This window comes from Amblyraja radiata, chromosome 30 (genome assembly GCF_010909765.2).
Source record: "Amblyraja radiata isolate CabotCenter1 chromosome 30, sAmbRad1.1.pri, whole genome shotgun sequence".
NCBI lineage: Eukaryota > Metazoa > Chordata > Chondrichthyes > Rajiformes > Rajidae > Amblyraja > Amblyraja radiata.
The window spans coordinates 5,295,891-5,322,608 of NC_045985.1; the positions used below are offsets into that span (position 1 = coordinate 5,295,891).

General features: G+C 49.3%; 2 protein-coding genes across 2 annotated transcripts; one reads left to right on the forward strand and one right to left on the reverse strand.

Moving 5' to 3' along the window:
* Positions 1–463: 463 nt before the first annotated feature.
* On the forward strand, positions 464–15,322 carry lsm2 (LSM2 homolog, U6 small nuclear RNA and mRNA degradation associated). Its single transcript, XM_033047402.1, has 5 exons — positions 464–549; positions 1,768–1,835; positions 6,174–6,204; positions 9,929–9,988; positions 14,163–15,322. Exons 1-5 carry the CDS (start codon positions 547–549, stop codon positions 14,286–14,288), a joined length of 288 nt encoding a protein of 95 aa, XP_032903293.1. The 5' UTR covers positions 464–546; the 3' UTR covers positions 14,289–15,322.
* A 10,355-nt stretch (positions 15,323–25,677) lies between these two features.
* LOC116989920 (histone H1-like) lies at positions 25,678–26,469 on the reverse strand. Its single transcript, XM_033047474.1, has one exon. It carries the CDS (start codon positions 26,467–26,469, stop codon positions 25,678–25,680), a length of 792 nt encoding a protein of 263 aa, XP_032903365.1.
* Between the last annotated feature and the right edge of the window lie 249 nt (positions 26,470–26,718).

The following is a 26,718-nucleotide window of genomic DNA, read 5'->3' on the forward strand; positions in this document are numbered from 1 at the left end:
CACACATGTATCTACACACACATGTATCTACACACACATATTATCTACACATACACAACTACACACACACACATTATCTACAAACACATATATCTACACACACACACATGTATCTACACACACATCTACATCTACACACACACATGTATCTACACACACACATGTATCTACACACACATATATCTACACACACATCTACATCTACACACACACATCTACACACACACACACATATATATAACACACACATATAAATGTATATAACACACACACACATATACATATATTATCTAAGACTAAGACTTTGCCTGCATCACAGTGATGATGTGCTTGGTGAACCATTTGTGTTTTATTGTATGTTTTGTGTTTATTGGTTCTGTGTATGACTGCAGGCAACGTAATTTCGTTCAGGTCTGAATGACAATAAAGGAATCTAATCCACACACACTCGCTGCTGCTGATCACAGAAGGGGCGGGACGGGGGCGGGGACGGAGTGATTTCCTCGCGAGAAGCGGGTTGAGCGGGAGGTTGGAGCCGCCGCCGAAATGGTGAGTGTGTGAGTGAGGGAGAGAGAGGGAAGGAGAGAGGGAAGGAGAGAAAGAGAGGGGGAGAGAGAAGGAGGGGGAGAGAGAAGGAGGGGGAGAGAGAAGGAGAGAGAAAGAGGGAGAGAAGGAGAGAGAAAGAGAGGGAGAGAAAGAAGGAGGGGGAGAGAGTGTGTGTGAGAGGGGAGAGGGAGAGAGAGTGAATGCGGTCCCAGTTCCCCATTGACGGCCGGGGCGCTGGGGCTGGGTGGAGGGTGGAGGGTGGAGGGTGGAGGGTGGAGGGTGGAGGGTGGATGGGGCGCTGGGGCAGCGATGGAGTCCCCGTTCCCACCCCCGGGGATCAGACCCATCGGAGGCCGCAGAGAAGCCGCGCGTTTTCCTGCAGCGTGCGGTGCATCCGCCCCACCAACTCCGCCCTCAGAGCTAACCCCCTCCCCTTAACCTCCCACCTCTGACCCCACCCACCCCGAAACCCTAACCCTGACCCCCCCACTTCTTCACCTCTCGCCCTAAAGTTAACCCCCTCACCTCCTTTCCCTTCCCTTCACCCCAAACCCCCACCCCCGAAACCCTAACCCTGACCCAAACTTCTTAACCTCTCCCCCTGAACCACCTCACCTCCGCCCCTATCCCCCTTCATTCACCCCTAACCCCCACCTCCAACCCCTACCCCAAAACCATCACCCTAACCCCCACTTCTTCACCTCTCCCCCTAAGTTAACCCCCTCACATGCACCCCACCCCCTTATCTTCACGCCTAACCCCCACTTCTTACCCCTTAAGTTAACCCTCTCACCCCTTCTTCCCTTCATGCCGAACCCCCACCCTGAAACCCTAACCCAGACCCCCACTTCTTAACCTCTCACCTGTAACCCCTCACCTCCACCTCTATCCCCTTTCATTCACCTCTACCCCAAAACCACCACCCGAACCCTGTTTCTTAACCTCTCCCCCTTAACCTCCTCCACCCGTATCCCATTCCCTTCACCCCTGGCCCCCTCCCCCTCAACCCCCTCCCCCTGACCTCCACCCCTATCTTCTTCCCTTCACGCCTAACCCCCCCATCTTTAACCCCTGCCCCAAAACCATAACCCTGACCCCCTCCCCCCCACTTCTTAACCTTTCCCCCTTAACCTGCACTGCTTCTCGAAAAACATTTGCGAATTGTCAACATCTTTTAAGCATGCCTTGGCTCTGTTGAATGTCTTTTTCTCGTATTTTTAGTTATTTTACTCATTTTTCAAATCCCTCGTGGGGAAAGACGTGGTGGTGGAGCTGAAAAATGACTTGAGGTGAGTGTACTTTTGTCTCTGGCTACCCAGTGAAGGTAAAACATTACAGTTTCTACTGATGTTTCAAATCGCACCCCAAAAATGCTCAATGTTCCAAATTGACCTGAGACGGTCAGATTCAGATTCGGATTATTTAATGACCACACAGTCAAGCTGGTGGGATTCATGTTCAGTACAGGATGTTACACAATAGGCTCATTCCCGTCAAATATAACATAAAACACAACAACATACAGTATATGTTCAAAAGGGAACTGCAGATGCTGGAATATCGAAGGTACACAAAATTGCTGGAGGAACTCAGCGGGTGCAGCAGCATCTATGGAGCGAAGGAAATAGGCGACGTTTCGGGCCGAAACCCTTCTTCAGACTTCAGATTTCAGACTTCAGATTACAGTCTGAAGAAGGGTTTCGGCCCGAAACGTCGCCTATTTCCTTCGCTCCATAGATGCTGCTGCACCCGCTGAGTTCCTCCAGCAATTTTGTGTACCTTCGATATTCCAGCATCTGCAGTTCCCTTTTGAACACTTTGTCTACTCCACTGCGATATCTCTTCAAGGTATGCCTACTTTGAAGAAGTTCTCCTCCCAGTCTGAAGAAGGGTTTCGGCCCGAAACGTCGCCTATTTCCTTCGCTCCATAGATGCTGCTGCACCCGCTGAGTTCCTCCAGCAATTTTGTGTACCTAACATACAGTATATAGTACATGCACGAGGTGGCTATGTGATATTGTGCAGAGTTCGAATTGCATGTGGGTAGAAACTGTTTTTAAATCGTGATGTTTTGGCAGGCAGTGAGCTGTAGCGCCTTCCTGACGGCAGCAGGTGGAAGATGTGGTGAGCTGGGTGGGAGCGATCAGAAATGATTTTCTTCACCCTTGACACGGACCGTTTGAGATTGAGTGATTCTATTGATGGGAGGGGAGTGCTGATGATTTTGGATGCTTTGTTGACAATGCGCTGTAGTTTATTACGGGAGTGAGTGTCTAAACTGCTGTACCAGACTGTTATTGATGAAGTGAGCATGCTTTGGATGATGGCTGTGTAAAATCGGATAAGGAGATGTTTCCTCACTCTGAACTTCTTGAACTGGCGGAGAAAGAAGAGTCTTTGGTTGGCTTTTTTATAAATGTGATCTGAATTGATTTTCCATTTGAGGTTATTGCTTATGTGAGTGCCAAGAAATTTGAATGAGTCAGTGGTGGATATGGGTTCGCCAGAGATGAGTAGGGGGGTCTTGGGTTGTGCCTTACGTCTGAGATCAATGATAAGTTCATGTGTTTTTGATGTGTTGAGTAGGAGGTTATTGTCTGTGCACCAAGTGACTGCTTTGTGTGTTTGAGTGCGGTAATCTGTTTCGTTGTTGTTAGAGATGAGACCTATGATGGTTGTGTCATCTGCGTATTTATATATTTTGACTGAAATATACTGGGATGTGAGTTGATTTGTATAGAGTGAGAATAACCAGGGTGACAAGACGCAGCCCTGAGGGGCTCCTGTCCTGAGGTGCAGAGGGTGAGATATGGTGTTATGTATCTTCACCCTCTGTTGTCTGTTCCAAAGGAAGCTATAGATCCAATGACAGATGCAGGGGTCAATGTTCATGTCCGTTAATTTATGGAAGAGTTTGACCGGGTTGATGGAGTTGAATGCCGAACTGAAGTCCATGAACAGGATGCGGGCGTAAGTGTTGGCGGTTTCCAGGTGTTGGATGGCCAAGTTGACTGTGTCTTCTACTGACCTGTTGGCTCTATATGCGAATTGATATGGGTCCATGATGGAGGAAGTGCTGGTTTTGAGGTGAGTGAGAATGATGCGCTCAAATGACTTCATGGCCACGAATGTGAGGGCAATCGGTCTGTAGTCATTGAGGCAGGATGTTGTGTTAGACTTGGGCACAGGAATGATGGTGGATTGTTTGAAGCACTGGGGCACTGAACATTGGCAGAGGGATGAGTTGAAGATGCCGGTGAATACAGGGGCCAGTTCTGCAGCACAATGATGGAGCACTGCTGGGCTGATGTTGTCTGGGCCTGCTGATTTATTTTTCTTCTGTCTCCTGAAGGTAGTCCTCACCTCGGCCTCCTGGATGTGGAATGGAGGGGGAGGAAGAGGAGAGGGGGGCGATGGTGGAGGGACTGGAGACTGTTCAAACCTGCCATAGAAAGTGTTCAGTTTATCTGGGAGTTGATGATCATTATCAGGGATGGGGGTGGATTTCTTTTTGTAGTTGGTGATTTCCTGAAGTTTTTTCCAGACAGTTCTAGTGTTGTTGGTTGAGATTTCTTGTTCTATTTTGGTGGCATAATTGTGTTTGGCTTTCCTTATTGTAGACCTTAATTTATATTTTGCAGCCATGTAGTCCTGCTTATTTCCAGATTTATATGCAGCATTTTTCTCAGTTCTTAATTGTTGAATTTCTTTTGTGAACCAGGGCTTATTGTTGTATTGTTTAACCGTTCTTGAAGGGATACAGAGTTGCTCGCAAAATTGGACGTATGACGTCACTGGGTCCGTGTAGTCGTGGAGGTCACCAGCTGCGCGGAAAACTTCCCAATGTGCTGGGTCCAAGTCAAGTCAAGTCAAGAGAGTTTATTGTCATGTGTCCCAGATAGGACAATGACATTCTTGCTTTGCTTCAGCACAACAGAATATTGTTAGCATAAACACAGAACAGTTCAGTTCAATATACACATAAATAAGCAGATAGTGCATTAGGCTGTTACAGTTCAGAGTTTGTTTGTATTGTGTTTAATAGCCTGATGGCTATGGGGAAGCAGCTATTCCTGAACCTGGATGTAACAGATTTCAAGCTTCTGTACCTTCTTCCCGATGGTAGCGGAGAGATGAGTGCGTGGCCAGGATGGTGTGGGTCCTTGATGATGTTGGCTGCTTTTTTGAGGCAGCGACTGCGATAGATCCCCTCGATGGTGGGGAGGTCAGAGCCGATGATGGACTGGGCAGTGGTCACAACTTTCTGCAATCCTTTTCCGCTCCTGGGCGTTCAAGTTGCCGAACCAAGCCACGATGCAACCGGTCAGCATGCCCTCTACTGTGCACCTGTAGACGTTCGAGAGAGTCCTCTTTGACAAACCGACTCTCCGTAATCTTCTCAGAAAGTAGAGGCGTGATATACTTTCTTGATAATTGCATCAGTATGCTGGGACCAGGAGAGATCTTCAGATGCTAAGTGAATGATAAAATTGCATTTGCCTCCTTTGTGACCGACTCATCAGGCAAATGACCCTTTTGGGAATCCTGCCTCTTAATAATAATAATAATAATAATATATTTTATTGTCAGTGCAACGAGATTTAGTATGCAGCTCCAACCGATGAAAAAGAAAAGTAAAATAAATAAATAAGCTGTGTGTCGTGACCATCCGAGGGAGACAGTCCAGGGGGGGTGGGGGGCACTCAGCAGGGCCAGTTCAGAGCCGCTATAGCTCTTGGAATAAAGCTGTTTCTGAGTCTGGAGGTTCGGGCGTAGAAGGCCTTGTAACGTCTGCCGGAGGGAAGTAGTTCAAACAGTCCGTTACAGGGGTGTGATGAGTCTTTATGGATGCTGACGGCCTTCCTGAGGCACCGTGTGTGGTAGATGCCCTCCAAGGCTGGTAGCTGTGTCCCAATGATCCTCTGCGCTCTGTGGATGACGCGCTGAAGAGCTCTCCTCTCCGCCTCCGTGCAGCTGAGATACCACACAGAGATGCCATACGTTAATATGCTCTCTGTGGTGCAGCGGTAGAACGTTGTCAGCAGCTGTTGGGGCAGACCAGTCTTTTTTAATGTCCTCAGGAAGAACAGTCGTTGCTGTGCCTTCTTGACCAGCGCAGCGGTGTTGGTGGACTATTGTGAGGTCCTCTGAAATGTGAGTGCCCAGAAACTTAAAGCTGGACACTCTCTCCACACTTTCCCCGTAAATGGAGATTGGGGCGTATTCTCCATTATGGGACCTCCTGAAGTCAATAATAAGCTCCTTGGTCTTGGAGGTGTTTAGTGACAAGTTGTTATTGGCGCACCAGTCCGCCAGGTTCTACATCTCCGCTCTGTAGTTTGTTTCATCACCGTTGGTGATCAGCCCAATCACTGTTGTGTCGTCTGCAAACTTCACGATGGTGTTGGAGTCGAATGCAGGAACACAGTCGTGAGTGAAGAGGGAGTAGAGCATGGGGCTTAGTACACAGCCCTGTGGTGTGCCGGTGTTCAGGGTGATAGTGGAGGACAGGTGCGGGCCCAGTCTCACTGCCTGCGGTCTTCAACCAGTGTTTAATCTGATTAGCGTGAAAAACTTCAGGTGAAAAATAGAGTCTGTTTATAATGCAACTTTGTTGTTCATTTCAGCATTTGTGGAACCCTGCATTCTGTTGATCAGGTATGTTTTACCATATTATATTTTATTTAATGTTAAAAAATGATACGTTGCACCAAAAATTCTTTAGATTTGCGTTTTTGATATAAATCAGGGTAAGAATTGATCTTGGAGCCAAACACGAGGAACTGCAGATGCTGCTGGCTTTCCAAAAAAGACACAATATGCTGGAGTAACTCAAGCTGCATCTCTGGAGAATGTGGATAGATGACATTTTGAATCAGAACCCTTCTTCAGCCCAATTGCTCTCTCGTTGATTTCAGTATAGGAGTCGAGAGGTTCTTCTGCAGTTGTATAGGGCTCTGGTGAGATCACATCTGGAGTATTGTGTACAGTTTTGGTCTCCTAATTTGAGGAAGGACATCCTTGTGATTGAGGCAGTGCAGCGTAGGTTCACCAGATTGATCCCTGGGATGGCGGGACTGTCATATGAGGAAAGATTGAAAAGACTGGGCTTGCATTCACTAGAGTTTAGAAGGATGAGGGGGCATCTTATAGAAACATATCAAATTATAAAAGTACTGGACAAGCTAGATGCAGGAAAAATGTTCCCAATGTTGGGCGAGTCCAGAACCAGGGGCCACAGTTTTAGGATAAAGGGGAGGCCATTTAAGACTGAGGTGAGAAGAAACTTTTTCACCCAGAGAGTTGTGAATTTGTGGAATTCCCTGCCACAGAGGGCAGTGGAGGCCAAGTCACTGGATGGATTTAAGAGAGAGTTAGATAGAGCTCTAGGGGCTAGTGGAGTCAAGGGATATGGGGAGAAGGCAGGCACGGGTTATTGATTGGGGACGATCAGCCATGATCACAATGAATGGCGGTGCTGGCTCGAAGGGCCGACTGGCCCCCTCCTGCACCTATTGTCTATTGTCTACCAACTGGAATCCTTCTCTTCATGGAGACCTGTTGTGTGTTGGTGGAGTTCCTGGCTTGGTTGTGCGTGGCACCAGTTACCTTCCATGTTGGAACATTGTTCATCAGCTTCACGACCATGGTTTTTGCCATGAAGGCACAAAATGCTGGAGTAACTCAGCGGGACCGGCAGCATCTCTGGAGAGAAGGAATGGGTGACGTTTTGGGTCGAGACCCTTCTTCAGACTGAAAAGTCACCCATTTCCTCCTCTCCAGAGATGCTGCCTCACCCGCTGGGTTACTCCAGCGTTTTGTGTCTTCGGTGTAAACCAGCATCTGCACTTCCTTCCTACATGTGCGTTTGCCATGTCTTGTGCCTGACAGCTGCAGTCGCAGGTAGTGTCCAGCAGATGCAGTTCCAAGCCTTGATAACCCAGGCCCACAGAGTTACCCAGTCACAGAGTGCTGGAGTAACTCAGCGGGTCAGGCAGCATCTGTGGAGAACATGGATAGGTGACGTTTCACAGATTGCTGGAGTAACTCAGCGGGTCAGGCAGCATCTGTGGAGAACATGGATAGGTGACGTTTCACAGAGTGCTGGAGTAACTCAGCGGGTCAGGCAGCATCTGTGGAGAACATGGATAGGTGACGTTTCACAGAGTGCTGGAGTAACTCAGCGGGTCAGGCAGCATCTGTGGAGAACATGGATAGATGACGTTTTGGACTGGAACCCTTCTTAAGGCTGATTGCTGAGTGACTGATGGGCTGTGTGTTCAGGGGGGGTGAGAATTGAGTGTGTAAGGGGATTGGAGAAGTCACGATGGTTGGTGTCATGCCAGTCTGAGGTAGGGTCCTGACCTGAAATATCACCTAACCATGGGATGCTTCCTGACCCAGTGAGTTACACATTGTGTGCTATTTTTAAAAGAAATTATCATGCAAGCTGTTTACTTTCTTCGAGGCAATTCATTCAATATGGATTTAGTTGGTGCTTCATGATAGAAACATAGAAATTAGGTGCAGGAGTAGGCCATTCGGCCCTTCGAGCCTGCACCGCCATTCAATATGATCATGGCTGATCATCCAACTCAGTATCCCGTACCTGCCTTCTCTCCACACCCTCTGATCCCCTTAGCCACAAGGGCCACATCTAACTCCCTCTTAAATATAGCGAATGAACTGGCCTCGACTACCTTCTGTGGCAGAGAGTTCCAGAGATTCACCACTCTCTGTGTGAAAAAAGTTCTTCTCATCTCGGTTTTAAAGGATTTCCCCCTTATCCTTAAGCTGTGACCCCTTGTCCTGGACTTCCCCAACATCGGGAGCAATCTTCCTGCATCTAGCCTGTCCAACCCCTTAAGAATTTTATAAGTTTCTATAAGATCCCCTCTCAATCCCCTAAATTCTAGAGAGTATAAACCAAGTCTATCCAGTCTTTCTTCATAAGACAGTCCTGACATCCCAGGAATCAGTCTGGTGAACCTTCTCTGCACTCCCTCTATGGCAATAATGTCCTTCCTCAGATTTGGAGACCAAAACTGTACGCAATACTCCAGGTGTGGTCTCACCAAGACCCTGTACAACTGCAGTAGAACCTCCCTGCTCCTATACTCAAATCCTTTTGCTATTAAAGCTAACATACCATTCGCTTTCTTCACTGCCTGCTGCACCTGCATGCCTACTTTCAATGACTGGTGTACCATGACACCCAGGTCTCGCTGCATCTCTCCTTTTCTTAGTCGGCCACCATTTAGATAATAATCTGCTTTCCTGTTTTTGCCACCAAAATGGATAACCTCACATTTATCCACATTATACTGCATCTGCCAAACATTTGCCCACTCACCCAGCCTATCCAAGTCACCTTGCAGTCTCCTAGCATCCTCCTCACAGCTAACACTGCCCCCCAGCTTAGTGTCATCCGCAAACTTGGAGATATTGCCTTCAATTCCCTCATCCAGATCATTAATACATATTGTAAATAACTGGGGTCCCAGCACTGAGCCTTGCGGTACCCCACTAGTCACTGCCTGCCATTGTGAAAAGGACCCGTTTACTCCTACTCTTTGCTTCCTGTTTGCCAGCCAGTTCTCTATCCACATCAATACTGAACCACCAATGCCGTGTGCTTTAATGATGTGACTATCTGCAAAGGGGCCGGGCGCATGTCTGTGAGCAGATGGCGGGCCACATCTATCACCTGTACACATGGACCCCACCCTGGATGGCAGGCAACATCACGTGTTCACATAGATCCTGCCCCTTCGAGGATGCCACTGACCCTTCAATTCTTGCTATTGAGGGAGTGCAGCATAGGTTTACAAGGTTAATTCCCAGGATGGCGGGACTGTCATATGCTGAGAGAATGGAGCGGCTGGGCTTGTACACTCTGGAGTTTAGAAGGATGAGAGGTGAACTTATTGAAACATATAAGATTGTTAAAGGTTTGGACACGCTAGAGGCAGGAAACATGTTCCTGATGTGGGGGGAGTCCAGAACCAGGGGCCACACAGTTTAAGAATAAGGGATAAGCCATTTAGAACAGAGACGAGGAAACACTTTATCACACAGAGAGTTGTGAGTCTGTGGAATTCTCTGCCTCGGGTGGAGACCGGTTCTCTGGATGCTTTCAAGAGAGAGCTAGATAGGGCTCTTAAAGATAGCGGAGTCAGGGGATATGGGGAGAAGGCAGGAACGGGGTACTGATTGGGGATGATCAGCCATGATCACATTGAAGGGCCGAATGGCCTACTCCTGCACCTATTGTCTACTGTGATGGTCTGGGCTGCGTCCACTATTCTCTGCAATTTCTTGCCGTCTTGCACGGAGCTCTTCCCAAACCAGGTTGTGATGCATCCCTTCTGTTCCTTTTCAGTACCTGAACATCAAACTGACGGATATCAGTGTGACCGATCCAGAGAAATATCCACACATGGTGAGTGTATGCAGCAGTCGTATTTGTCGGAAAGAACGGCAGATGCTGGTTTAAATCGAAGGTAGACACAAAATGCTGGAGAAGTGTCTGCACCCGAAACGTCACCCATTTTCCTTCTCCCCAGAGATGCTGCCTGACCTGCTGTGTTACTCTTTAGTGTCTCCGAGCAATTGTGTTTGTTCTGGTAAATATCTGCTCAAGAGGCGACAAATGGTGGCGATTCCCTGCTAATGATAGACTAACGCAGGGGCCGGCAACCCAGGGCCCCCGGGCCAATGCGGCCCGTAACCCGAAATCATCCCGCCTACAGGTGTGGTTTTTTCCCCCCTGTAATTATCTGGCCCACAGACTTCCATCATCTCCGGTACCTCCCGTGTGTCTGGGCTTCACTGTCGGGATCAAAGATCCGCACTATGATCATTGGTCGGGATCGGGGGTTGTCAATGCGCCTGGGACGAGTGAGTGAGTAGCGTCAACAGGTGCAGGAGTTGGCCCTTCGAGCCAGCACCGCCATTCAATGTGATCGTGGCTGATCATCCCCAATCAGTACCCCGTTCCTGCCTTCTCCCCATATCCCCTGACTCCGCTATCTTTAAGAGCCCTATCTAGCTCTCTCTTGAAAGTATCCAGAGAACCGGCCTCCACCGCCCTCTGAGGCAGAGAATTCCACAGACTCACAACTCTCTGAGAAAAAGTGTTTCCTCGTCTCTGTTCTAAATGGCTTACCCCTTATTCTTAAACTGTAGCCCCTGTTCTGGACTCACCCAACATCGGCAACATGTTTCCTGCCGCTGGCGTGACGAAACCCTTAACAATCTTGCGTTTCAATAAGATCTCCTCTCATCCTTCTAAACTCCAGAGTGTACAAGCCCAGCCGCTCCATTCTCTATGGTCGATATGGTCAAGTAACATTTTGGGCTGGGACCCTTCTTCAGACTGATTCCTAAGTCCATAAGATGCAGGATAAAAATTAGACCACCTGAGCCTTATTCTGTTCCTGTGTCATCTTAGATTAGATTAGATTAGATATAATTTATTGCCACACAGCCAGGCTGGTGGAAATTTGGGTTGTCTGCAGCGATACAATAATAAAGAACACACAACCACAATAAAACTGTAACACAAACATCCACCACAGCATTCATCACTGTGGTGGAAGGCACAACATTTGGCCAGTCCTCCTCCATTTCCCCCCCGTGGACAGGACCAGAGTCCAGAGTCAGATCTCGTTCTTCATTCCCCTTCTCTGCGTAAAAGACTCGTTTACCCTGTCTACTCCCTCTCATGATCTTACCCGCTGAGTCACTCCAGCTTTTTTGCGTCTAGCTTCGGTTTAAACCGGCAACGACCAGTTCCGACCTTCAGTTTAAATTCCATTTGGAATATTTTGGAGGACCAAGAAACCAAGAAGAAAGTGCAGACGCTGGTTTAAACCGAAGATAGACACAAAATGCTGGAGTAACTCAGCGGGTCAGACAGCATCTCTGGAGAGGTGCACTTCAATTCTCCTTCCAATTCCCACACGGACCTTTCTGTCCTCAATCTCCTCCATTGTCAGAGTGAGGCTAAATGCAAATTGGAGGAACAGCATCTCATATTTTGCTTGGTCAGCTTACAAATGAGAAGCTGGTGCGACTTGGGTGGGAGAGGGGTAGAGAGAGTGGGATGAATATTGATTTCTCTCACTTCAGGTAGCCCCGGCATTCCCTCTCTCTCTATCCCTCTCCCACCCAAGTCGCACCAGCTTCTCATTTTCACCCAACAAACAGCTAACAATGGCCTGTTTTCTTTATCATCATTACTTTTTTGCATATCTTTTATTAATTGTTCTTTATCTCTCCACATCACCGTCTATATCTCTCGTTTCCCTAATCCCTAACCAGTCTGAAGAAGGGTCTCGACCCGAAACATCACCCATTCCTTCTCTCCAGAGATGCTGCCTGTCCCACTGAGTTATGGGCCCGTCCCACTTTCACGACCTAATTCACAACCTTTTTTACTCGTGGGCATTTTTCACCAGGTTAGAAAAACGCCCCGACCTACTTGATGCCACGAATGCCTACGACTATGTTCCCAATGTGGGGCGAGTCCAGAACCAGGGGCCACACAGTCTTAGAATAAAGGGGAGGTCATTTAAGACTGAGGTGGGGAAAAAACTTTTTCACCCAGAGAGTTGTGAATTTGTAGAATTCCCTGCCACAGAGGGCAGTGGAGGCCAAATCACTGGATGGATTTGAGAGAGTTAGGTAGAGCTCTAGGGGCTGGTGGAATCAAGGGATATGGGGAGAAGGCAGGTATGGGTTATTGATAGGGTTATTGATCAGCTATGATCACAATAGAAACATAGAAATTAGGTGCAGGAGTAGGCCATTCGGCCCTTCGAGCCTGCACCGCCATTCAATATGATCATGGCTGATCATCCAACTCAGTATCCCGTACCTGCCTTCTCTCCATACCCTCTGATCCCCTTAGCCACAAGGGCCACATCTAACTCCCTCTTAAATATAGCCAATGAACTGGCCTCGACTACCCGCTGTGGCAGAGAGTTCCAGAGATTCACCACTCTCTGTGTTAAAAAAAGTTCTTCTCATCTCGGTTTTAAAGGATTTCCCCCTTATCCTTAAGCTGTGACCCCTTGTCCTGGACTTCCCCAACATCGGGAGCAATCTTCCTGCATCTAGCCTGTCCAACCCCTTAAGAATTTTATAAGTTTCTATAAGATTCCCTCTCAATCTCCTAAATTCTAGAGAGTATAAACCAAGTCTATCCAGTCTTTCTTCATAAGACAGTCCTGACATCCCAGGAATCAGTCTGGTGAACCTTCTCTGCACTCCCTCTATGGCAATAATGTCCTTCCTCAGATTTGGAGACCAAAACTGTACGCAATACTCCAGGTGTGGTCTCACCAAGACCCTGTACAACTGCAGTAGAACCTCCCTGCTCCTATACTCAAATCCTTTTGCTATGAAAGCTAACATACCATTCGCTTTCTTCACTGCCTGCTGCACCTGCATGCCTACTTTCAATGACTGGTGTACCATGACACCCAGGTCTCGCTGCATCTCCCCTTTTCCTAGTCGGCCACCATTTAGATAATAGTCTGCTTTCCTGTTTTTGCCACCAAAATGGATAACCTCACATTTATCCACATTATACTGCATCTGCCAAACATTTGCCCACTCACCCAGCCTATCCAAGTCACCTTGCAGTCTCCTAGCATCCTCCTCACAGCTAACACTGCCCCCCAGCTTAGTGTCATCCGCAAACTTGGAGATATAGCCTTCAATTCCCTCATCCAGATCATTAATATATATTGTAAATAGCTGGGGTCCCAGCACTGAGCCTTGCGGTACCCCACTAGTCACTGTCTGCCATTGTGAAAAGGACCCGTTTACTCCTACTCTTTGCTTCCTGTTTGCCAGCCAGTTCTCTATCCACATCAATACTGAACCCCCAATGCCATGTGCTTTAAGTTTGTATACTAATCTCTTATGTGGGACCTTGTCGAAAGCCTTCTGGAAGTCCAGATACACCACATCCACTGGTTCTCCCCTATCCACGCTACTAGTTACATCCTCGAAAAATTCTATAAGATTCGTCAGACATGATTTACCTTTTGTAAATCCATGCTGACTTTGTCCAATGATTTCACCTCTTTCCAAATGTGCTTCTATCCCATCTTTAATAACTGACTCTAGCAGTTTCCCCACTACCGATGTTAGACTAACTGGTCTGTAATTCCCCGTTTTCTCTCACCCTCCTTAAAAAGTGGGGTTACGTTTGCTACCCACCAATCCTCAGGAACTACTCCAGAATCTAAAGAGTTTTGAAAGATTATTACTAATGCATGGCAGTGCTGGCTCGAAGGGCCGAATGGCCTCCTCCTACTTTTCTATGTCTATGTTTCTATGACTAGCATCACATCCTGCCTACGACCTCATGACGACCATGCTGCGAGTGTGAGTCAAGGGCAAACTCGACAGAGGTCGTGAATTAGGTCGTGAAGGTGGGACTGGCCCTTTACTCCAGCTATTTTGCCTTGTCTGTGGAGAGAAGGAGTGGGCGACGGTTTTCGGGTCGAGTCCCTTTTGGTCTATCTGCGGTTCCTTCCTACGCTAGCTCGGACGTCGTCCCGTCTCCCCGCGCGCTCACCGCCGTTCTTCTCCCCCGCCAGCTCTCCGTGAAGAACTGCTTCATCCGCGGCTCGGTGGTGCGTTACGTCCAGCTGCCGGCCGATGAGGTGGACACCCAGTTACTGCAAGACGCCGCAAGGAAGGAGGCGATGCAGCAGAAGCAATGAGGAGCGCCACGGGCACTAGTGCGGAACGGAGGCAGCCGAGGATGGTACACAAACTGTCCTCAACACAAACTGACTCACCGTTGCAAATCCAAATTCTCTTCTGCTTTTTTTTTTAAACAGTGTGTCTTTTTAAAAAAATGTTCTCCCTAAGACTTGTGCAACATATGAAGATGGATAGACCATCTCGCATTTCTGTTGCAGTTTTCCCCTCCTCTCTCTCTCTCTCTCCTCACTATCCCTCCCCGAAATCGCGCGCCACAAATCCCCACCATTTTGTGTTGATTCCGCGATGGTTTATAGGTCCAGGGGGGAAAAAAATTACCTGTTCATCCTCCCTTATGTCTTTCTTCCGGTCCTTCGGAAGAAACATTTATTTGCAACCTTGTTTGGGATGAGAGAAAAAAAAATTGGACTTTTGGAAACTTTTTTAGACTTCAAAAGTTCCAAAAGTTAGACTTTTGGGGTAAGTTTTTTTTTTTTTTTAGATTTGTTTACCAAAACCATGCCCCAAAATAACCGAAGGGGACCATTTACAGCGTGGTCATGTATGTTCCACTTAGTTTTAAGAAGAATGTGCAAGCGCGTTTTGTGTGTGAGGGGGGGGGGGGGAGAGATTTCTTCTGCTGGTGCCTGCCACTGCTCTGGGAGAAACCAGCTCCAGGCTTGAAACGGGCAGCCAAGCTGGGTGGCCTGTGTCACAAGCGTTCACTCCCACTCAAATGGGGCCGTGTATCTCTCAGGCAAGCTTGTGGAACAGTGCGGCTTTTTGTTTTGATAATGCCATTGAGGATGCAGCGGGAAGAGTGTCTTTAACTTTTTTTTTTTTCTAAATGTTTTGTAAAGTGTATCGGAAGTGATTGAAACACAAGTCCTCAGTGTACACTTGCAATACAGACCTTACACTGTAAAATGCTGAAGGAAGCATTTTTTGTTGCAACTGAAGCTAGGACAGCTTTGTTTCTCTACTGTAGACTCTAGTGTGTGTGTGTGTTGTGATGTAACATCACGGGGATTAAAATCAAGTTTGCAACCTAGCACGCTGTACTCTTTATTGGGCAATATGTTCGTCGAAACACGACACAAATTTTGCACAGTTTGTTGACACGAGAAACAGCAGGCGCACGCTTACATTAAAAAAAAGACATGACGTGCTGGAGTGACTCAGCGGGTCAGGCGGCATCTCTGAAGAACATGGAGGGGAAGGGACTGGTTTAAACCGAAGATAGACGCAAGAAAAGCTGGAGTAACTCAGCGGGACAGGCAGCGTCTCTGGGGAGAAGGAACGGGTGATATTTCGGGTGGAGACCCTTCTTCAGACTGAGAATCAGGGGAAAGGGAACCGAGAGATATAGACGATGATATAATGAGATGTAAGAACAAGTGAATGAAAGATATGCAAAACAGTAACGATAGACAATGGACAATAGGTGCAGGAGTAGAGGCCATTCGGCCCTTCGAGCCATCACTGTGATCATGGCTGATCATCCACAATCAGTACCCCGTTCAGGCCAAAGGGTCGGGCCAAAGGGTCGGTTTCTGAGTTGTATCTCTAAGCCAATAAAACGCACCAGGATGGAGTTTGGGCGTAGGTGGCTGGCACGGATTATTGTTGGCTGTGGGCTAGGATAACGAGTTATACACAGTGGCGCAATGGTAGAGTAGCTACCTTACAGTGCCAGAGACCCGGGTTCGATCCTGACTACGGGTGCTGCCTGTACGGAGTTTGTACGTTCTCCCCGTGACTTACGTGGGTTTTCTCCGAGAACTTTGGTTTTCTCCCACACTCCAAAGGCGTACAAGTTAATTGGCTGAGGTAGACAAAAATGCTGGAGAAACTCAGCGGGTGAGGCAGCATCTATGGAGCGAAGGAAATAGGTGACGTTTCGGGACAAGGCCCTTCTTCAGACTGATGTGAGTGTGGGGTGGGGGGGTGGGGGGAAGAAGAAAGAATGATGCGGAGACAGTGGGCTGTGGGAGAGCTGGGAAGGGGAGGGGAAGGAGGGAGAAAGCAGGGACTACCTGAAATTGGAGAAGTCAATGTTCATACCGCTGGGGTGTAAACTGCCCAAGCGAAATATAAGGTGTTGCTTATTTACGGTGGGACTCACTCTGGCCATGGAGGAGGCCCAGGACAGAAAGGTTGGATTCGGAATGGGAGAGGGAGTTGAAGTGCTGGGCCACCGGGAGGTCAGGTTGGTTATTGTTAATTGGTTAATTAACCAGTTAATTGCCTCGGTATGAATATTAAAATTGTCTGTAGTGCATTCATTGATCATCGTTGAAAACATTAGCGACGCAGTGGCGCTGATTTCCGACGGGAACGGTGACGGACGCACCACACGTCTCTGTCCTCCAGTTCCTGCGGACTTCCGCCGCTGGAAGTATAGGATTTTGGTGTGTGTGCTTTGTCATCATTCCTTACAATGCTGCGTACGACAGTGATCGCAACCTCAACTGAAGTGTGGATGGCCGTTGGCTCGCTAGAAGTTCATCCGCCCTTTGACAGGTCTTGTTTTTGGTGTTGCTGGGGGTCCACAGCCCCCTCCTCACCTGGAAAAACCAGTTGGGGGAGACGGTTTAGTCGCCGACTATCCGACCATGGAGCAGGTAGCACGGGATGACATGGTACCCGTGGCGGGGGGAACTCCCCCCCACCCCGCCCGACCTGTAATGTTAATGTGCGGGGATCGCTGGTCAGTGCGGACTCGGGCCAAAGGGTCGGTTTCTGAGTTGTATCTCTAAGCCAATAAAACGCACCAGGATGGAGTTTGGGCGTAGGTGGCTGGCACGGAGGCTGTGGTGGCATGGCGGCGGCAACCCGACTGCGGAGCCTCGGAGGCTTTGGCCGCAGGCCCTGTGGTCGGAAAAATCGGAAGCTCGCTGGTCCCTGGTGGGAGACCGATTTCTGAAAGCAACGGCAAATTCTCCCGCCCCGAATTGCAGGGTTTGAATAGGCCCGTCGCAGGGCCTTACATCGCCCGGCGCGGCTTAATCGGGTGCGGGACTTACCAACGCCCGCCGGGGGCTTTAACATCAGGGATAAGACTTTTGCCTTCCATCACAGTGAGGAGGTGTTTGGAGATTCACTGTGATGGATGTTTGTGTGAAACTGTGTTAATTGTGTGTTATGTTATTTTATTGTTATGACTGCAGGGAACGAAATTTCATTCAAACCTCTGTTTGAATGACAATAAAGGCAATTTGTATTGTGTATTTGTAGGATGACAGTGAAACTAGCTACAATGGCTAGGGAGGAGGAGGGATGGAGAGAGAGAGGGGGGATGGAAGGGCTACTTGAAGTGAGAGACATCATTAAACCGCTGGGTTGTAAGCTGGCCAAGCGGTACATGATAGGTGATGTTCTGGGTCCTTTTTCCGAGACTGATTGAAATGGTGATATATAAGATCATGCCCCCTGCCTTTCCGACTGGCACAATTGACGAACTGTACACTGCAAGGGCTAGGAAGCGAGCGGGCCAGATCATCTCTGACCCCTCTCACCCTGGCCACAAACTCTTTGAATCACTTCCCTCTGGAAGGCGACTCAGAACTGTCAAAGCTGCCACAGCCAGACATAAAAACAGCTTTTTCTCCACGAGTAGTTGCTCTACTCAATAACCGAAAATCTGTAGCCTCCATTTGCTCTGGTATTTTATTTAATACACATGTTTAATTGATAATGTTTTATTATTAATGTTTTATGTGTCATTCTTAACTGTCACTGTATGTCATATTGTCACTTGCAGGCGGAGCACCAAGGCAAATTCCTTGTATGTGAATACTTGGCGAATTAACTTAGCTGGAGTTTAGAAGGATGAGAGGATATCTTATAGAAACACATAAGATTATTAAGGGTTTGGACACGCTAGAGGCAGGAAACATGTCCCTGATGTTGGGGGAGTCCAGAACCAGAGGCCACAGTTTAAGTGCACAAGTGTGGATGGGGCATCTAATTTGAGGAAGGACATTCTTGTGATTGAGGCAGTGCAGCGTAGGTTCACGAGATTAATCCCTGGGATGGCGGGACTGTCAGATGAGGAAAGATTGAAAAGACTAGGCTTGTATTCAATGGATTTTAGAAGGATGAGGGGGTATCTTATAGAAACATAAAATTATAAAAGGACTGAACAAGCTAGATGCAGGAAAAATGTTCCCAATGTTGGGCGAGTCCAGAACCAGGGGGCCACAGTCTTAGAATAAAGGGGAAGCCATTTAAGACTGAGGTGAGAAAAAACGTTTTCACCCAGAGAGTTGTGAATTTGTGGAATTCCCTGCCACAGAGGGCAGTGGAGGCCAAATCACTGGATGGATTTAAGAGAGAGTTAGATAGAGCTCTAGGGGCTAGTGGAATCAAGGGATATGGGGAGAAGGCAGGCACGGGGTATTGACTGGGGACGATCAGCCATGATCACAATGAATGGTGGTGCTGGTTCGAATGGCCTCCTCCTGCACCTATTTTCTATGTTTCTCTGGTTGGACACGGTAGAGGCAGGAAACATGTTCCCGATGTTGGGGAGAGTCCAGAACCAGGGGCCACAATTTAAGTGTACATGTGTTGTTGTTCTTTTTAATGTATGACCGAAATAAACCATTCATTCAAGTGGGACAAGTGTAGATGGGACATCTTGGTGTGCATTGGGCAAGTTGGGCCGAAGGGGGGGGGGGGGGGGGGGGGGGGGGTCGTTTCCGCGCTGCGCCATCTCTAAAACTATAACTAGTTATAACGTAATTTGATTCGGCCCAACTTCAAGAGGCATGGGGTGATCTCAGGACCGGGAGAGCGTGGAGGACGAGGCCGGAAACTTGCAATGCAAGGACGCGTTGCAATGCAAACACGGACGCTGTCACTCACCCTGCAGCTTGGATGAAATGGCCAACGCTGGAGTGTTTCCACCGCCAGAGGGGAAAGAGGAGAGGGGAGGGGGGGGACTGAGTCGCCATGCCTCTCAACCTTCTGCAACTGTCCGAGCACGACAAGCTCACCCTGGTGGGGACACCCATCTTCAAGGTGATCGGATCCCTGGTGGTGGCCACCGTCTTCTGGGGCTTGCAAGAGATGGCCGAGATCGGATGCCAGTGCCCATGGCTGGTCGCCTACAACCAAGTCTACGGCATCTCCTTCCTCCTGGTCCCGGCGGCCGTCCTCACCCTCCTCAGTGTCTTTGTCCACAGGGAATGCCTGGTCTACTGCCGTTGTCCACAGAGGGCTGTGGCAAAACGCAGCGACCACCTGGTGACCATCTCGGACCCCCGCCGCCAACGCCCGGCCTCCTGGCAGCTCATCTCCTTTCTCAAAGTCTTCTACCACGGCTGGATGTGGATTATGGTGGTTCTCCTGGATGGCGACTGCTACTGCTGTATCTATTACTTCTCTAGGCTTGCTCATGGACAAGAGACTCCATTAACAGCCCAGCCCCAAGAACCGCCGAAGGAGGACTCCGAAGTAATCCGCACCTTGAAGTTTGAATCGCGAGTGAGTAGTTTCAAAGTTTCAAGAATCAAGAGAGTTTATTGTCATGTGTGTCCCAGATAGGACAATGAAATTCTTGCTTGGGTAGCTGGGCTTGTACACTCTGGAGTTTAGAAGGATGAGAGGAAATATTGACGAAACATATGAGATTGTTAAGGGTTTGGACACGCTAGAGGCAGGAAACATGTTCCCGATGTTGGGGGAGTCCTGAACCAGGGGCCACATACAGTTTAAGAATAAGGGCTAAGCCATTTAGAAGGGAGACGAGGAAACGCTTTTTCCACACACAGAGAGTTGTGAGTCTGTGGAATTCTCTGCCTCAGTTGGCGGTGGAGGCCGGTTCTCTGGATGCTTTCAAGAGAGAGCTAGATAGGGCTCTTGAAGATAGTGGAGTCAGAGGAGATATGGGGAGAAGGCAGGAACGGAATACTGATTGGGGATGTGTTCAAGAAAGAACTGCAGATGCTGGAAGATCGAAGGTACACAAATGCTGGAGAAACTCAGCGGGTGCAGCAGCATCCATGGAGCGAAGGAAATAGGTGACGTTTCGGGCCGAAATCCTCCGAGTCTGACGAAGGGTTTCGGCCCGAAACGTCACCTATTTCCTTCGCTCCATAGATGCTGCTGCACCCGCTGAGTTTCTCCAGCATTTTTGTGTACTGATTGGGGATCATATGATCAGCCATGATCATATTGAATGGCGGTGCAGGCTCGAAGGGCCGAATGGCCTACTCCTGCACCTAATTTCTATGTTTCTATGTTTCTATGATCAGCCATGATCACATTGAATGGCGGTGCTGGCTCGAAGGGCCGAATGGCCTACTCCTGCACATATTGTCTATTGTCGAGCCCACTCCGCCATTCAATCACGGCTGATGATAGACTCAAAAAACTGCAGTAACTCAGCGGGCCAGGCAGCATCTCTGGAGAGAAGGGATGGGTGATGTTTCGGGTCGAGACCCTTTTGCATATCCATTTTATCTACATCTCCCCCTCCCCCTGCAGATGGCTGGACTGATCCTCCTGCTTGTCCTTGTGACGATCGCGGTCTGCATCAGTTGCTGCCACGTGTCTCGCTGCTGGGGGAAGCCTTACTACTGGTGGGAGTACCAGCAAATGTACCTGGAAGAGACCGAGAGAGTCGTCCTGAGCAGCCTGAGGGAGAGCGCCAGCCAGAAAGCAGAACGCAACTACAAGAGTGAGACCACCAGCGCCCTTTTTCCTGGTGCTGTGTGGGAGCACCTTTCTTCGGGTGGTTTTGCAAAAATCGAATACCCGGAGGATTTCAGAGTCGCCCCCGGTGAAGATGATCCATGTTCCCGGCCAGACGTCGAGTCGGCGGTCACAGCGCTGGCGGAGCAGAGGGGCGATTGCTCCACGCCGGAGGAGCAGGGTCTGGGCTCCAGGTCGCGACCAGACGAGACAACAGAGAGCGGGGAAAGCGCACTCTGTCCAAATAGTCAACCGGGGGCCGAAGACTCGGGGAAACCGGGATGGAAGAGCAGACTGCATGGTGCCTTCGGCGGGATGAGGAAACATCTGAGGAGGACGGCGAGGCGGGTTTTAAAGAAATCTCAAGGCACCAAGAAGGGCAAAGGCAAGGAATCGGGTTCCAGGAAATAATTGGCCACTAACCATTGACAAGCTAGATGCAGGAAAAATGTTCCCAATGTTGGGCGAGTCCAGAACCAGGGGCCACAGTCTTAGACTAAAGGGGAGGCCATTTAAGACTGAGGTGAGAAAGGGGCTAGGAAGAAGGCAGGCACGGGTTATTGATTGGGGACGATCAGCCATGATCACAATGAATGGCGGTGCAGGCTCGAAGGGCCGAATGTCCTACTCCTGCACCTATTTTCTATGTTTCTAATCCCCCCCCCCCCCCCCCCCTCCTATTCGAGAGACAGGAAACACCTTTTCTCATATAGAGTTGTGAGTCTGTGGAATTCTCTGCCACAGAGGGCGGTGGAGGCCGGTTCTCTGGATACTTTCAAGAGAGAGCTAGATAGGGCTCTTAAAAATAGCGGAGTCAGGGGATATGGGGAGAAGGCAGGAACGGGGTACTGATTGGGGATGATCAGCCATGATCACATTGAATGGCGGTGCCGGCTCGAAGGGCCGAATGGCCTACTTCTGCAGCTATTGTCCATTGTCCCGCCGAGTTACTCCAGCATTTTGTGTCTATCTTCTATTTAAACCAGCATCTGCAATTCTTTCCTACACAAAGCTCTGAAACGTTCAAAATATCAATACCGTATTGGCATCTTCGCCCTCTAATAATTTTCAAAGCTGCGGGGTGGGGGGGGGGGGGGGGGGGGGGTGGCTAATTGTGTTATTAAACAGTGATATTTAGAAAAAATATATAGAAAAACAGGTGCAGGATTTGGGCATTCGGCCCTTCCAGCCAGCACCGCTATTCCATGGCTGATCATCTAAAATCAGTACCACGTTCTTGCTTTGTCCCCATATCTCTTGATTTCTTTAGTCCTAAGAGCTAAATCTAACTCTTCCTTGAAAACCTCCAGTGAATTGGCCTCCACTGCCTTCTGCGGCAGAGAATTCCACAGACTCACAACTCTCTGGGTGAAAAACTGTTTCCTCATCACATTCCTAAATGGCCTGCCCCTCATTCTTAAACTGTGCCCCCCCCCCCCCCCCCCCACCTGGTTCTGGACTCCCCCAACATCAGGAAAAAATTTCCCTGCATCTAGCCTGTCCAATCCTTTAAGAATTGTATATGTTTCTATAACATACCCTCTCATCCTTCTAAATTCCAGTAAATACAAGCCCAGTCGATCCATTCTTTATTTTCAATAGCATTCCTATAAGTAGCTGCGTTCCAGTGAAGGGTCTATTCGGATGATTCACTGTAAAATAACACGAGAAGGGACCGGCATGAGGAAGCTTATCTTCTCATTAGCCAATTTCATCCGTGAAGGTTTGCGGTTAGATCGTAAGGCATAAGGGTAGAATTAGGCCATTCGGTCCATCGAGTCTCCTCCGGCTATTCGATCATGGCTCGTCTATCTTTCCTTCCTAATCCCATTCTCCTGTCTTCTCCCCGTAACCCTTGGCATCCTCCCTAATCAAGAATCTGTCAATCTCCGCTTTAAAAATACCCAATGACTTGGCCTCCACCGCCGTCTGTGGCAATGGATTCCACAGATTCACCACCCTCTGACGAAAGAAATTCCTCCTCACCTCCACTCGAAAGGTGGGTCATTTTATCCCGAGTCTGTGCCCTCTGGTCCTAGACTCTCCCACTAGTGGAAACATCCTCTTCCACGCTATCTAGACCTTGATAGGTTTCAATGGTATCGCACTCTCCATCTAACAGCACAAAAGAATGAAACCAAAGTCAATCTTTTTTTTAATTTCATATCAACAAATTAGTTCAAACTCTCAAACTCCTGGTAAATTAAAAATATATATCCAGCAGCTAAATGTACAACGGAACTGATAGAGTTGTTAGTAGACAAAAGTGCTGGAGAAACTCAGTGGGTGAGGCAGCATCTATGGAGCGAAGGAAATAGGCGACGTTTCGGGTCGAGACCCTTCCTCGGACTGATAGAATTGTTATGTCTTTTCAGTAGCAGTGGTTTCTGTTTAACTGTATGGTTGCCGCGGGGACTGTTTGCCCGATTTCTGAAAAGGTGCAAACGACTTTTGTTTAAATAGCTGTTTTCACGAGAAACAATAAATAAAATGAACTCATTCTCCAAACTGGTGACTTTCTTAATTGAACTTCGAATATCGATCAAGGTTACAATCAGTGAGAATAAGGGGTGGGAGATCGCGATGAAGAACAAATAAGTAAATGGGGCCGGCGAGTGCAAAGCAGAAGTTATTTAAAGAATGTTGATGGTACACTAAAATGCTGGAGAAACTCAGCGGGTGAGGCAGCGTCTATGGAGTGAATGAATAGGTGACGTTTCGGGTCGAGACCCTTCTCCAGACTGATGTGGGGGTGGGAAGAAGAAAGGAAGAGGCGGAGACAGTGGGCTGTGGGAGGGCTGGGAAGGAGGGAGAAAGCAGGGACTACCTGAATTTGGAGAAGTCAATGTTCATACCGCTGGGGTGTAAACTACCCAAGTGAAATATGAGGTGCTGCTCCTCCAATTTGCGATGGGACTCACTCTGGCCATGGAGGAGGCCCAGGACAGAAAGGTCGGATTCGGAATGGGAGGGGGAGTTGAAGTGCTGAGCCACCGGGAGATCGGGTTGGATATTGTGAACTGTGCGGAGGTGTTGGGCGAAGCGATCGCCAAGCCTGCGCTTGGTCTCACCGATGTAGGGCAGCTGACACCTAGAGCAGCGGATGCAGTAGTTGAGGTTGGAGGAGGTGCATGTGAACCTCTGCCTCGCCTGGAAAGACAGCTTGGGTCCTTGGATGGAGTCGAGGGGGGAGGTAAAGCGACAAGTGTAGCATTTCCTGCGGTTGCAAGGGAAGGTACCAGGGGAGGGGATGGTTTGGGTGGGAAGGGACGAATTGACCAGGGAATTACGGTGGGAGCAGTCTCTGCGGAAAGCCGTAAGGTGAAGAGATGGGAAAATGTGGCCAGTGTTTAAATAATATTGATGCTGTGATCTATATGTGTGTGCCTCAGCGTCCATCAAGATCTACTGATGTTATTCGACAGCTAAGTAACTGATAAATTTTCATGCGAATCTCTGTCTAATTTAAGAAACAGTTAGACAGGTGCAAGGATAGGACAGGTTTGCAGGGATATGGACCAAACACGGACAGGTGGGACCAGTGTAGCTGGAACATGTTGGCCGGTGTGGGCAAGTTGGGCCGAAGGGTCTGTTTCCACATTCTATCACTCTATAATGTGTTAAAATCACATCTAATGTCTCATATCTCATATTCTGTATTGGGAAGGAGGCGGTAAGAATTTTGCCCATCAAAAGTCATATTTAGACCTAGGCTTTCCGAAATCTACAGCTAACAATTATATCTTCCTCTTTCGGATTCACTGTGAACGGCGGAGGTTTGGGAATGCTATGAAGCAGAGGGATCTAACTAGGCAGATACAAAGTTCCCTGAAAGTAGCATCACAAGAAGATAGGTTTGAGAAGGAACTGCAGATGCTGGAAAAATGGTCGGTAGACAAAAAAGCTGGAGAAACTCAGTGGGTGAGGCAGCATCTGTGGAGCGAAGGAATAGGTGACCTTTCGGGTCGAGACCCTTCTGCAGACGGAAAAAGATAGGGTAGTCAAGAAAGTGTACCTTCATCAGTCAGGGAATTTAATATAGAAGTTGGGATTTATGTTAGTTGTGGAAGACCTTGGGAAGACTGCATTTGGAGATGTGTTCACTTTTGGGCACCCTGCCACTTGCTAAACTGGACGGAGCGCGAAGATGTACGAGGATGTTACCAGTACTCGAGTCTGAGCTACAGGAGAAGAGGTGTATAAGATAATGAGGGGGATAACTAGAGTGGATAGTCTTTTTTTACTCACGAGCAAGGGAATCAGGGATCAGAAAATATAGTTTTAAGGTGAGAGGGGAAAGATTTAATGGCATCTGCAGTTCTTTCTTCAACATGTCATTTCATTCGACAGTAAGTCTATGAGGTGGTTCACTGAGTTTCTCCAGCATTTTTGTCTACCTTCAATTTTTCCAGCATCTGCAACGCAGTTCTTTCTTAAACATGCCATTGACAGTTAGTCTCAGTGAAGTTGTTACTCCTTGGTCTCTTGTGAGGTGGTTTACTCCTTGGGTAAGGCGGGTGTGCAGCCCTAGGAAAGGGGCAGACAGAGACGCAAGAATCCCGTTTGCAAGTGAAAATCATTTTTCAAACACAAGTATATACACAATGATGCACGATTTTATTTTTCCTTTATTAGATCCACAAAAAAAAATCATTTAGCACACATATGTCTGTTACACATTTTGAGGTTAACTTAAGTCTAAACCGTTCAGCACTTGTTCGGTTCAGTGTTTTGCGAAAGAGTCGCTTTCTCGTCCACCAGGTCCGTGGGTTTGACGCTGTCCCGAGCCACCTTCGCTTCCACCTTGGCCCTTCGCCTGAAGGTGCGGCCCTTGGCCAGCGCCCTCCTCGCCCGGACCGTATTCCAGCGGGCGGTCACCTTCTTCAAGCCGCCGCCGCCTCCCGCCTTCCTGTGGTGCCGGCCACCAGCCTTCTTCAGCTGACTGCGCCGCCGCCTATTCTTGCCCCCGCCGCCGCCCCTCGCCACCAGCCTCCTGCACTTCTTGGCCGCCGGCCTCCTGGACAACACCGTCCGGCGAGCAGCCGCCCCCAGCGGCAGCTTGAACGCCGCCGCCGCCGCCACCACGTCCTGCGGGCACTTGCCGAGCCGGACCGAGCCCGAGGCGCCGCTGCCCGTCGTCTGCACCAGCGAGCCTTTGCTGACCAGGGTGCGGACGGCGCGGTTGACCCGCGTGTTGTGGCGAGCCAGGTCGTAGCCGCTGGCCGACAGCAGCTTCTTGACGGCCGCCACCGACAGCCCCCGCCGCTCCTTGGTGGCCGCCACCGCCCTCATGATCTGCTCGGCCACGGTGCAGCCGAACTTCCTGTGGCGGTACGGCCGGCGCTTCTTCTTCACCGCCACCGCGATGTCCAGCGAGTCCGTCTCCTCGGGCAGCAGCAGCGGCGGCGGCGGCGGCGGCACCGCCGGCACCGGCGGCAACGGCGACTGCAGCAGCAGCGAGGTGGCCGCGGTGGAAAAGTCCACGCCCGGCGATTCCATGTCGGTCATAGCCAAGTGTCGCCTCGCCTCCCCTCCTCTCCGCTCCGCAGCCGCGGCTGCATTGACGGCGCCGCGACGCCTCCCCGCCTGTTAAAGCGGCGGCGCGGACGCGGTAGACTCAACCGCCCCCCCCCCCCCCCCCCCGCCGCCACCGCAACTTGTGCTTTCTCCCCGCGCAAATGCAACCCCCGCCGCCCCGAAACCGAGCTCCCGCCGCCAAACCCCCGCGCCAGCCGACCCCAAACCCCG